Raw genomic sequence first — 12,614 nt, 5'->3', positions numbered from 1 at the left:
CTTGCAAGGTGGTTAAGAGAAGAATATATTTTGCTAATAGATACAGTAATAGCAGCTTTTCACATTATATTCAGGGGTCCGTGATAAAAGCTAAGCTTGCCCATTAAAATAACAAAAGTTGAGATGTTGAAACCCTAGGAATATTTCTCAACTCCTCAATGATCAACTCTTTCTTTCCAAGAACGGAGCTGGGTTTCACCGAGATTGTCACAGTCTTTAAACACTTGGAGTTGGCAAAGATATATGTCAAGAATTCTTCCTCTTCTTCTCTGGCTCCATATTTTCTGTACTCAAATATCTCGAGATGTGACAACATGCATCGAGGAACAGAACACGGTTGGTTCCATGAAAGTGGGATCCGATCCCGGGGCCAAACGGTACATTCCTGAGAAGAAATGATAGTTATATATTTAAAACAAGTCCTGACTAGTATTTTAGTCTATAAAAGCCAGACGATCGAAGAAGAGAGTATATATATATATACACGTACATAAGTTACCAAAAGATCTTTAAGGTTTGGAGCATTTTCAAGTAAGGGTAAGAGTGGTTCCAACCAGTCTGAATTATGCGGATATATAGTTAACTTTATAAGTCGAGAGAAGTTGATGGTGCTACAACGCACAAGCTGCAATGAAACAAACAGAAACGTAATTAGTTAGTTAGATGCGATGGACACTGTACGTAATCGAAACGAACAAGCTTGTAAGATAGATAAAGAGTTAGAGAGCTACAGCTTCATTGGTCATCATAAACAACGTAAGGGACAAGACCCCGGAAATAGATGTTTTGGACTTGTCAATATCCGGGAAAGACCTAACATCGAAAAATGCCTTCTCAAGACAAGGAATATTCTCGAAGGACCAAGAGTCTCTTGAATAATCAGCGATTATGAAGTCTATTAGTGCCGGAGTATCGATAGTCAAACACCTAGCAGTATCGGGAAGTGATGTATAATCGCAATTTTCATACCAGAAGAACTGTAAAGAAGGTACTTTCACACTAAATTTGTTGACATTGTCATGATGTTTGGTATTTCGTTTCACGTCCAAAAGGTCAAGAACAGGGCAGCTCGATAAGAATCTAAAAAGAGAAGCCTCGTCTTTATACACCACATAGAAAAGTTCAAGAGTTGAAAGGGACGGGAGGCAAGCAAAAGAAGGGAAATCCACAAGAATATTGTGAGAGAGAGTAAGTTCCTTGAGTGTCTCGCAGGTGTAAAGGCTCTTGGGTAATCTAGTTGGACCTGTAGACCAACAAAGCTCGAATTTTAGAACACCCACTTGGCGATCAACAGCTTTTGTAAGCCACTTACCGACGTCAGCATCACTAGGACATCCTGGACCAAGTTTGATAAGCAAGACTTCTAAGATAGGTGCTTTGTGGAGTTCCATTGACTTATCAAAAAACCACCAAATGCTCTTCTTGCTCGGATCATTATCATTATCGCTGCTTTCTTTGTAATCAAGTCTAGGCAACATCATCCAGATAAAGCGCCAACGTTTAGACAAAAGCATGGTGGCTACTGCATCTCTAATCGGGACAAGCAACAGTATCGTCACAAGCAAATCTTCGGGTAAAGCGCTGATCCTGTCTTCACAAACTGTTTCTTCTATTTTGGCTTCTGGCATCTTCACGAGGCAAAACCCTAGGGAGAAGATTCACACCTATAGGTCGGACTTATCTAACAAAAACATTATATATATATATATATATATATGAAACCAAAGATATACTTCCCTTATTAGATAGATACAAGAAAATCTAATTAGGTTCCATAAATATATATAAAAATAGAGGTTTTGAGTTTTGACTTATTTTTCTGATAATTTTTAAATAGAAGAAAAAGGTTTTGTGTTCGGCTGTTAGTAGATGTTGTTTCAAATTTTAAGGGTTTTTTTTTTTTGGGACAATTATAATTGAAAGTTGAACATTTTGTAATGTAAGAAAAAAAAAAATTATAATAACCAAAAGCATCATGAAAATTAACCAAAAGCATCATGAATTGAAAAGCTAGTAATAACAGATATCCGAGAAACATCAAATATCCAAAGAAATCCTTTTAACACTCTTTGTTTCAAATATCATCACAAATCATACTAATAAACTTCAGGTTCATTATTTATCAACAGGGAGCATATCAATCCCACCAAGAGTTCATGTTCATGTTCATCAATTATCAACAGAGAGCATCAATCCCACCAAGAGTTCATATTCATGTTCATCAATTATCTCAATCCCACCAAGAGTTCATATTCATGTTCATCAATTATCTCAATCCCACCAAGACTTCCAAATCAGTTTATCGTATCCCCTGAGTTGGTGCTTCATGCTGAGCTCTTGAGATGCCATTTTCTTCTCCATAGTCTTGCCACTGTTCTTAACAGCTTTCTCTCCACGTTTTATCATCTTAGTCTTTTCACGCTCTTCATTTTTCTGCAACATAGAGTCCAGATTCTTCTTCATTTCTTCTTCTGTGAGGGTAGAGACAACTTCTTCCTTCTCTGCAATTTCTTCATTCTCTGCAATTTCTCCCTTCTTCTCAGCTTCTGCGAGTTTCTTCTTATTCTGTTTGCTTACCTTTCTCATCATTTTTTTTTTAGTAGCCTGAAACACCTCATCCATCAGATCTTTTGGGATCTGGTGTCATTAACAATGAAAAAAGAAAGAAAGATGTAAGGATAAGAAGAAATTCACACGAAATCCGAGTAGAAGAAGAACAGTGATTCAAAAAGATGAACAGTGAAAGATGTCAAATCAGATGAAATCTAATCACCTTGCAGCCTGGATCTTCGCTGAGAGTCCACTTTGCCTCTACCAATTTGACACGGAATTTTTCCAGGAAACTACAGATCATTATATAGAGTCAAAACCAATTGGTAACCACAGATCAGAGCAAAATTTTCCAGGACTACGCATAGAACGATGGAGTAAAAACAAATCGGTAACCACAGTTCAAGCGACGGAGGACGATTTTCCAAGAAACCACACATAAAACGACGGAGTAAAAACCAATCGGTAACCACAGTTCAAACGACGGAGGAATATATTCCGGGAAATTGCGAATCACATTGTCAAGTAAACTACACATAAAACGATGGAGTAAATACCGATCGTTAACCACAGATCAAACAACGGAGAAACATTTTCCGAGAAACTACGCATCAAATTTTCCAGAGATGATGAAGTAAAAGAAAGAAAAGAGTAATCGAGAACGCACCTCTCAGGAATGCGTTCGTCAGTGTAATCCTTGGAGAAGAGACTCAGATTTGTATCATCCGTAGCTCCAGAAAAAGATTTCCAGAAATCGTTGATGGCATCGTCCAAATGAGCCCAAGGTTTTTTCTCCGCCATTGCTGATGAGAGTGAAATCTTGAGAGAGAGAAAGAGAGAGGGAGAAAAATGGGAAAGAAGGAAAATGAAATGATATCTAACCGTCTAAGAGGGAGTGCGATTAGATAGAACACATTTTGTTCTGTTAACGGTTTTCAACAGCGTAGCATGATGAGGAGGTGCGATCACCTGCGACGCGCCCTATAGAGGCTACGATCACCTGCGAACGCACCCTACAGAGGCTACAGTACACCTTAAATGTGGCGACAGAGGTTTCCACCGGATCCGGAGAAATCGACTTAGATGTGGTGGTAGAACGAAACTCGCCGCAGGGAAGCTGCTGAAGGGAGCGGTGGAAGACATATGTTAAAAGTACCCCCTCCACCGGAACTGTAAAGACGTTTCTGAGAATTTGAGTCATTGCTGATTAGTTTTCAAAACGAAAAGAAACTGAGATCTGGTCGAGACGACGAAGAAGAAGAAGAAGAAGAAGAAGAAGAAGATGTGCAAAAATGAAAACAAATTGTTCCTTTTTTTTTATCTTTGGTCAACTATGACAATGGGCGAGATGGGCTTATTGTCAATGATGTTCCATAGGCCTTTCTGAGCCCATCCATCATCATTTACAATTTTACATTCTTAAATGATGTCGCTTCGATTTGAGCTACCGAATTATATATTTTCTCTACATAATAGATACAGTAATATTCCTTTTTTTTTTTTTTTGCATTACATATGTTTTGTTTAATTAATTAGTTCAATTGAAAAAGGTTGATTTTGCCCATCTCCATAATTCTCTAAGGATACCTTTAGCTTGTTTAAACCTTTCTTTAGACGTTGCATTACGTTGTCATATATACTGTATGTTGTTACACACAGCGAGAAAACTTAACTTGTGTTCAGTTGGGGGTCATTTTTGTATAATTTTCTTCTAATTTGTTTAATATATATTTTGTTTTCTTCTCCGATTTGGAGTTTTAATTTTCAATCTCTAAGTTGCAGCAAGCCAATGTTTTTTTTATTTTCTCGATACAAGTGGCTAGACATCGAAGGAGAACTTTCTATAAATAAAAACTGATCCCGTGAAACTCGTTTACTTGACTCGTTGAATTATACATACAAAGCCCACATTTTCTAAAAATAGCCTTATCTATTTTTACTGTACTTAATTATATGTATGACGAGAATACTTGTAATGAGATCAGTAAGATAAACGAAGTTCTGCTAAGAGTAATAGAGAGATAAGAGATTGTTTTTTTTTTTTTTTAACACTAGAGATAAGAGATTGTTATCAACAACTTTTTTAATCATGAAATTTGCTACCTGTTTCATAGTTTCTTATGTTCTTGTTTTTCTCGTTCTGAGCGCTTGTAAAGGTAAATACTATATATACTTTGATTTTGTTTCCTTGCTTTAAGGAATTTATAAAATCATCCATTGTTATGAATCGCAAAAACATTAATGTTGGGAAAACAGTAGTGTTCTAAAGATCATGCACTATATATCAAATATATATATATATGTAGTAACTGTCTTGAACTAATAAAAAAAACTAACAATTAATTATTTTTGCGGTTGATATATGTATATAAAATCACAGAAGTGGAAGCTGAGGGACTGTGTAATAGAATAGAAGACATAGATGGGAATTGCGACATTGAGGGAGAGAAGGAGTGCTTGAAGTTCATGAGGAATAAATATAAGAAAGAAAGACATGTTAGCTGCACATGTACTAACCTTTACATGTATCGCAAGACCAAACGCTTTTGCGACTGTAAACATCAATGCTCAAGTACTTGAAACTACGTGTACAACTCCATCAACCATCATCGATATCATCATCATCGTTTTTTTTACTAGTATTATTTACTCAATCCAAGTTATGTTATTCACATTTTTTCTTTTTTTTTTGTCTTTCATCATATATATAAATAAAAATACTTAATAAAGTTATCAGTTAATCATTTTTTGCAAGTCAATAAATCTATCTTCCACGTTCAACTGTTCCACATTGTCATGATCCAAGTATTAGTTTCCGTTAATTCATTTTTATATGAAGATAATTATTAATCTAGAAATGTATACAACAGGGGAATGTACGGTACGGTTCGTCGGATCGTGAGTATTTATCTCGATTCTAAGTTTCTAATAACTCTCCTCGATCGTGGTCCATATATACCTTAATCAAAGTATCAAAGTATATATAGTATATATATAGGAGAACTTTTATAATATCACTGTTAATTATATATAACCCCTGTGAATTCTATAGCTACACACAACAGTATAATATTTACATATATATATATATATATATAAATGAAATATCTGCGAAAAGTTAAAAAGTATCGGAATTCGGAAATTACTAATTCAGTGATTAGTCGATGAAGAAGCCAACCAAAAGAAAAGGTTAGCCAATTGACACATTGACAGGTGAGGAACATGCAATTAAAAAAATATATATATTCACTAAGTCTGATAATCTATACTTTGACTCACTGGTCTTTTCTGAGGATCTATTTTTAATTTGCTATATACTAATATTTTTTCTGTTTTTTACAATAACGATAATTGTACAAATTCAGTTCTTGTTCCACTACTAATCCCGGATAATTGTATTTCTTTTTTTGTTTGAAAACCGGATAATTGTATTTCTTTCTTATATCTAACTCTTGTGTTGTACTAGAAAAATTTTCTTTAAACAAAACAAACTCTCTTACACGTCCGAAAAGACAATTTTGATTTTTTTTTTTCCTTTTTCTTACGCATTATTTATTATTATGAATACTGACGGCAGATGTCTAAAATGGAGATGCAAATATTCATCTTATCCTCTCTTCCCTCCTTCTGGGACCTAACTGGTTTCGATGTCTAAAATGGAGATGCAAACAGCTCACTGATTACCCATAAAACAGCTTCATATAACTTCAGTTTGATATATTTCAGGAGCTCATATTGGACCAGAACCGACTACTGACAGATTTGTTGTTGTCATGGTATGTTAATTTGTAATTATCCAAGACTTTCATTTGTGGGATGATGTATTAGTCGTTTCAAACATTGATCTATCATCTTCTGCTAAATATTTGAAGTTTTGATTGTGTGGTTGACAATGGTTGGTAGATTATTTCATTTCCACCTCTCATAAAGGGTTACTTCTACCTGTTTGTTTCCCAGTCTGGACCTGATGAAAGAAGCATTCCGAGGAACACAGTAGCGGTTCAAGCAGATATGACATTTAGTGGTATTACAACTTTTGGGACTGCCTTTTTGTCAAAGTTTGAATGCTCTTTGATGCCTCACCTTGTATGTGTAACCTTATACTTCTACAGAATGTTCATTGCTTTTTCTTGTATCGATTTGCTGATAATTGTTTATCTATTCATCTTTGTTTAAGCTGGTGGAGCATGCAACATTTGTTGATACCCCCAGGAGTTTTATCAGGTGAAAAGAAAAGGACACAGCAAGCTTATGAATTATAACTGGTGTCACGTCATGGTTTGCCTCTAAGTGTGATCTCATCCTCCTCCTATTTGACCCACATAAGCTGGATGTAAGTGATGATTTCAAGCCTGTAATTTCATCTTTACGCGGTCATGATGACAAGATCCGCGTAGTTCTGAATAAGGCTGACCAAGTGGACACTCAGCAGGTTGACACCTCAATCGATTATCGAGTCTTATTTCCCCTTTTCCTTTCACTTCTTTGATTGTTTTCCATGTCCTAATATATTGACACGTCTGTCTCTGTATCTTGTATAGCTAATGGGGGTATATGGAGCTCTCATGTGGTCGCTTGGGAAAGTTCTCAATACTCCTGAGGTTTCCCGTGTCTATATTGGGTAAATATTCTAGATATCCTCTTATAAAGCGTACTTCTTTCTTCAACTTGTTGGCAGTGTTTTGCTTACATAAAAAACTGTTTGAAACTAGAATTTATGTTTTGATGTCCTTGTTTGTTTGCTTTGAACAGTTCGTTCAGTGATAAACCCATAAATGACGCTGCAACTGGTCCAATTGGGAGCAAGATGACCTTTTCGCTGCTTTAAAAGACATTCCAAAGAAAGCTTGCAATCGTCGAGTGAGTGTGAACATCAAAAAGGAGCTATCAAGAGGGAGAGAGCTATGGTTTATGCTTTGAAAGAAACTGTAGCAGCACTGTATTGAACATCAAACTTTACATTTCCACTCTCTTATCTAAAATCTTTTCTTTAATTTCTCACTAATTAATAAATAGCACAATTTGAGAATAAGAGAGTAGCTTATAAATCAGCACCACATAATAACTCTTCCCTGGTTACCTTTTGGAAACATCGGTTTTGATATTCGTCAAAATCACATTACATCGAATAGTCAGACCAATTACAGATCCTTTGTTCCTTTGTCCTTTGACGACAATGCACAAATGATATAAACATTGATTGCCTTGGGTTTGGTTGTTTACAAAAAAAAAAAAAAGATCGATGTTCTAATCTCTAATGACCAAAGTTCCCAACTGACAACAAAATCATCATCATCATCTTACTTCTCTAAGAAGTTTTATCAACTATTTTACACGCATACCCATTAAATTAAGCTTTGGAGATTCTACATGATATGTAACCACACCACCTCTTCTATATGGTGTTCCTGCTGCTGTAGCTCCATCGTTTGTCGCAGTTCTTGAAGCTTTTGTTGGATCATTTGGACGTAGTTTCTTTATCACTTTAATTAAGATGATCACGTAAAGACTCGACCCCAAAACAACCCATAGTATCTCAAACAAATCAGAGTACCGATCTTTAGATGAAGCTACTAAGGTTTCGCCTGTGTCAAAGGAGACAACAATTTCTTTGCTTTGGTTTGTGCAAAACATTTATCACATGATAAGTTGAAGTTCCATAGCCTAGTCTATAATCAGTGTAATTAGAAGTAGCTCACCAGTAGCAGGGAGAGTGATGCAGATTCTTTCTGTGAATTGCTTTGATGTTAACACATTCACCTGAAAAAGGTTGATGAATATACTTAACTGTTTTACTAGTATGGTAAGGATCCTGAAGAGGGTTTAAGTGAGAAATCACCTTGTACATAGCATACCCTGCGATACCATAATCTTCTCTTTTGATCAAGCTGATCGATAACTTACCTTTGTTGTCCCAGTCAATTTGAACATCTGCAATGAGCAATATTAAGTACGTTTTTTGCAATTTTTCATAACAGAACGAAGAAAAAAACGAACTAACAGTGGATATACGAGATTTACCAGTGTTCCCCAGTATTAAAATGATGTTTGTGTTTGAATCCGGGTTTATATATAGCTGCAAGAATATTTCCAACTGACTCGCATAAAGCACATATCCTGAAAATGTAGACATTGCTTAACGAAGAAACTTACCTTGCTTGGTCCTTTTACAGAAAACCCTCCAATGAGAAGTGCAGATGCAGATCCCGAAACTTGATGCGCTTCATTGAGTGAAGCAATAACGGAGAAAGACACATAGGGTTTCATGTATTCTGCTATAGACATGGAGTGAACCAGATACTTTGGTGAGTATGGGAAGAAAAGGCAAAAAGTGCTCCCACTATCAATATCCGTCCATGGCTTTGCGTATCTTAAATAAGAGTCAAAGAAAAATAGCATTTATAAATATATACACACATAAATTCACTGCAAGAAAGTATAATTGAAGTATGCATCAATACCCTATAAACGAAGGGTCTACTTGGCAGTTAAAAGTGGCTTTGTTTCCATTTTCAGAGACTACAAACCTGTTCTCCCTGTTGCAGTCATATCAGTAAATTATCATCATCAGTGAATAATTTGTTGCATATGTGTTTACAATGCAACACTAAGAGATCACGGACCTGAATTTCACTGGAAAGTCATATCCTTCTGCAGGTGCGTGGACATTTGTTATCGTTTCTCTCGGAGAGCCAACAAATATGGTGTTTCCAAGTAGCAGTGTGAGTTTTGTTTGCATTTTTAAACGATGACCTTCAAATAAAATTGTGCAGATGCGACATAGATCAGTAGCAAGATAAAGAATATCCTATAGAACTAATGCCCAAGAAAAAGCATGAAAAGATAGTAATATTACCGTGAGCTGAGCCTTGGCTGATCGTTTTAGCTTGGCCAGATGTCAATGCCACATTGACGGATAGGTTACTTCTGTTTGACGTAACCCGTTTACCAGATACTTGATGATCCACCCCTAAATTTATTGCAAGTGTCTTAATTTTACAAAAAGAACTTAATTTCTTGATGATTCACCCCATTAAAAGGCCTTTATCATGTAGATTTGATTTGAAATTTTACCTACTATGCTGAAATTTAACAAAGTTCCAGTGTGAATGACCGGGTTTTGAGGACAGATATAAGCCCCAACTGAAACCTGATAAAAGAAAACACCTGTGATATTAGCCAATATCGAATATCATACCTTCTGCTACACGAGAACTATTTACAACAAAACCCCACAAACAGCTCCCTCCAGTCACTGAAAAATTTACCTTTGGGTGAAAAAATATTGAATATCATACCTTCTGCTACACGAGAACTATTTACAACAAAACCCCACAAACAGCTCCCTCCAGTCACTGAAAAATTTACCTTTGGGTGAAAAAATATTGAATTATTACTACAGACCTAGTTTTGTTCATTCATAATTGCAGATACTCATTGCAAACCATCCATGCTTCCAATGTATGCATCAACCTATCAATCTATCTTTTTCCAGTTTTTATGGGGAAACACTTGCTAATGGGTAGTATTTACCTTCGTGTTAGGATTGGAAAAGACCAGGTTGAACTCTGGTATGACTCGTAGTGCGGAAACCAACTGCATATTCAACCAATTTACAGAAATAAGAACAGTTTCTGGATATTAACAAGGGCAATTCAGAAAACTGAAGGGAAATCTAACTGGAGCCTTAAGCATGATGAAAAAATGTGGAAGTAACGAATAAAGCTACTACAATAAGTATTCCATAATCCATACCTGTAAGATGAAGGTATCTGGAGTGACAACATTGATAGATGGTGTTTGAAAGTGGCCAGCGACCCTGGTGTCCTCAAGAATAACTGTTGTTTTCCACAAGCTTAATGCTTTAGTCAGATCTATCAAAGAACCCACTTGAGCTACAGAGGAGTTTAACACAGACCATCTGTGATGTAATGACGGTAGATGCACGGCTGCAAATGAACAAACAATGAACAAATCAAGAAAGAGATTGATAAGCAACATAACATAGTATGTCACATTCAAGCTACAATTACAAGCATACAGAAGAATCTGAATCAAGTAATGAACACCTCTGAAACATCCTAAAAAGAATAGTCCTGCCAGCTTAGTATGACAATTTACAAAAGATGCCCAACACATTTTCTTCATTTTTACATAAGTATCAAACAACCAGAGTTTTAAAATACAAGATTATCGAATAACTAAGCTGCAGACAAACCTTGAGGAACATTCCCACGGATGACATTTAGAGTGTAGCCAAAAGAAGCTCCCACAAGGACGTAGACTGCTGAAAATAGTTCAAGAGACATGACCTCTGCTACGGCAACTACTATTTCATCGGTTATATGGGTAAGAGGAGCATCAAGCAGATGAACAGAAACCTTCTCATGTCCAATTCCGGTTCCCTTCACCACAAACAAATCTGAAAATACCCCCTGCATTTTACAATGTCACCTTAGATCGCTAAGCCATGAAACTTTTAGACTCAGTAATTCACACTCAAAATATATACATACACCGTCTTCAAGCTTTTTCTGGATATCCAAGTGGGCACAGAATCCTCCACAGTCAGTCAACGGAGATTCCTTCAAAGGAACATGAGCAAGGTGCTGTGTTGATCCTCCACTACCAGGCATCAGCTTCCAGATGAGTTGTAGACCCACCAGAGAGCGGAACTCGTTCTCTGCAGATAGATTATCATATAAAAACATTAGGCTGTAGACATATGTAACTCCTGAGAATGTCGATGCTAAACTAAAATCCAATTGTCATGTAAGGAACGAAGAAAAAACTATTGAGAATTACTAACCTTCATTATCAAAAGCGCGGACTCTAAGCATGGAAAGTCCATTAAGATCAAGCTTGATCCGTGAGAAGATGCCAAAGAACACCGTGCAGCAGATCATGATCCTGGTCTGTATATCAGTGGCATAAAATGCAGTCTCCTTTCTCCCACTATACGAGGCAATCGATTTCACACACGCGCGATGACTATCATGATGATCCCATGACCTGCAAATTAGAACCCTAATCACTTAGATTACACAGATTTGCAAACTGAACAAAGAATTCAAAAAAAAATGGGTAAGAAAACAGAATGTGTCATTGCCGCAGAATCCTGATAGAATTCAGCAGTAAAAACGATATCAGAAATTAAGCATTCCTTGATCATCATGGTCTAATAGACTACGAATCTCTCTAATACATACAAAAGAACCCAGTTAAGGAAAAGAGAAAGCTAAGAGTGCCTCGATGAAGCTCATTCTATTCACAGTTTAGCAAATATCTGAGCTGAGCTTATAATGATTAAGATAAGAAGAGAAATTGGTTTGGGTAATGTACCATTTAAAGCCAACTGGATTCTTCATCTTCGGAGGTATTAGTGTTTTAAGATCAAGGATACGTGGACCAGAACCCAACTGCGATGAAATTTCTCCAGCCGATAGCAAAAGAAGGAGAAAGAATAAACACAAGGAGAAACGAACCATTTTTGGTTTTCTTCTTTTTGCCACATCAACTCAAACAAAAGAGAGTCACTGAAGAAGAAGAAGAAGCTTTTTGATTTAGTGAAAATCGACGATGGATGAGACTGAAAGCTCCCTAAAATGATTCGAGGCAGATTGGATCAATGGAAAGGGAAATAAATGTTGAGGGAAACGACGGTGACGTGGCAGAATTATCCGAAAGTACTGAACCGGTACCCAACCCCGAATGCCCAATTGCCTATCGGTGGTCTCGTTTTAGCATCGTTCTGGATTTTCCAAAGGGTTGTTCACGCGCTGATGAGATTTCATTTTTTTTTCTGGAAATAGAAATGAACATCGTCGTGTTTCCTTTTTTTTTTTATGGGATTGATTTGGTTATACATAGTACTTTTAGTAATGTTGCGTTTTGTCTTCTTTTTTTTTTTCCCCCTACTTTTATATCTTTACTACTAAAATAAAATAAAAGTGAAATATATATATATATATATATATATATATTTTTGGACCAACTAAAAAAGTGAAAAATATTAATAGGGAAGTGGATGTTTTAAAAAAGTATGTATATTCTAAAAGTAAATA

At 36.2% G+C, this 12,614-nt stretch overlaps 4 protein-coding genes and 1 long non-coding RNA gene across 7 annotated transcripts; 2 read left to right on the top strand and 3 right to left on the bottom strand.

Annotated features, from left to right (window-relative positions):
- Positions 1 to 103: 103 nt before the first annotated feature.
- LOC17879254 (putative FBD-associated F-box protein At1g05080) lies at positions 104 to 1,628 on the bottom strand. The gene is made up of 3 exons (XM_023779843.1): positions 729 to 1,628; positions 491 to 625; positions 104 to 385 (listed from the first exon to the last, which is right to left on the bottom strand). The coding sequence occupies exons 1-3, from the start codon at positions 1,626 to 1,628 to the stop codon at positions 104 to 106; spliced, it is 1,317 nt and encodes a 438-aa protein (XP_023635611.1).
- A 370-nt stretch (positions 1,629 to 1,998) lies between these two features.
- On the bottom strand, positions 1,999 to 3,827 carry LOC17878294. The gene is made up of 4 exons (XM_006284524.2): positions 3,433 to 3,827; positions 3,218 to 3,353; positions 2,774 to 2,843; positions 1,999 to 2,637 (listed from the first exon to the last, which is right to left on the bottom strand). Exons 2-4 carry the CDS (start codon positions 3,349 to 3,351, stop codon positions 2,272 to 2,274), a joined length of 570 nt encoding a protein of 189 aa, XP_006284586.1. The 5' UTR covers positions 3,352 to 3,353; positions 3,433 to 3,827; the 3' UTR covers positions 1,999 to 2,271.
- A 788-nt stretch (positions 3,828 to 4,615) lies between these two features.
- Positions 4,616 to 5,130, top strand: LOC111829272 (putative defensin-like protein 231). Its single transcript, XM_023777967.1, has 2 exons — positions 4,616 to 4,706; positions 4,931 to 5,130. Exons 1-2 carry the CDS (start codon positions 4,640 to 4,642, stop codon positions 5,128 to 5,130), a joined length of 267 nt encoding a protein of 88 aa, XP_023633735.1. The 5' UTR covers positions 4,616 to 4,639.
- A 1,019-nt stretch (positions 5,131 to 6,149) lies between these two features.
- LOC111829606 lies at positions 6,150 to 7,544 on the top strand. Of its 2 annotated transcripts, none has more exons than XR_002832970.1 (5): positions 6,150 to 6,326; positions 6,508 to 6,574; positions 6,728 to 6,982; positions 7,092 to 7,171; positions 7,303 to 7,544. It is a non-coding gene; the product is annotated as an uncharacterized LOC111829606 (long non-coding RNA). The 2 variants fall into 2 exon arrangements; XR_002832969.1 differs by having other exon boundaries at positions 6,508 to 6,636.
- A 100-nt stretch (positions 7,545 to 7,644) lies between these two features.
- On the bottom strand, positions 7,645 to 12,394 carry LOC17880871 (nuclear pore complex protein GP210). 2 transcript variants are annotated; one of them, XM_023779134.1, is made up of 15 exons: positions 11,893 to 12,394; positions 11,360 to 11,562; positions 11,067 to 11,233; positions 10,769 to 10,985; positions 10,306 to 10,499; positions 10,084 to 10,146; positions 9,625 to 9,700; positions 9,407 to 9,520; positions 9,174 to 9,303; positions 9,012 to 9,086; positions 8,704 to 8,920; positions 8,572 to 8,626; positions 8,390 to 8,481; positions 8,250 to 8,310; positions 7,645 to 8,135 (listed from the first exon to the last, which is right to left on the bottom strand). In XM_023779134.1, the coding sequence occupies exons 1-15, from the start codon at positions 12,036 to 12,038 to the stop codon at positions 7,876 to 7,878; spliced, it is 2,070 nt and encodes a 689-aa protein (XP_023634902.1). In that variant the 5' UTR covers positions 12,039 to 12,394; the 3' UTR covers positions 7,645 to 7,875. The 2 variants fall into 2 exon arrangements, with proteins under 2 accessions (XP_023634902.1, XP_023634901.1); XM_023779133.1 differs by having other exon boundaries at positions 7,645 to 8,171; positions 11,893 to 12,393.
- Between the last annotated feature and the right edge of the window lie 220 nt (positions 12,395 to 12,614).

The sequence above is a fragment of the Capsella rubella genome, unplaced genomic scaffold (assembly GCF_000375325.1).
Source record: "Capsella rubella cultivar Monte Gargano unplaced genomic scaffold, Caprub1_0 scaffold_7, whole genome shotgun sequence".
Classification (NCBI taxonomy): domain Eukaryota; kingdom Viridiplantae; phylum Streptophyta; class Magnoliopsida; order Brassicales; family Brassicaceae; genus Capsella; species Capsella rubella.
Note: the sequence above shows the minus strand (reverse complement) of the source record. Positions and strands in the feature narration are given on the sequence as shown.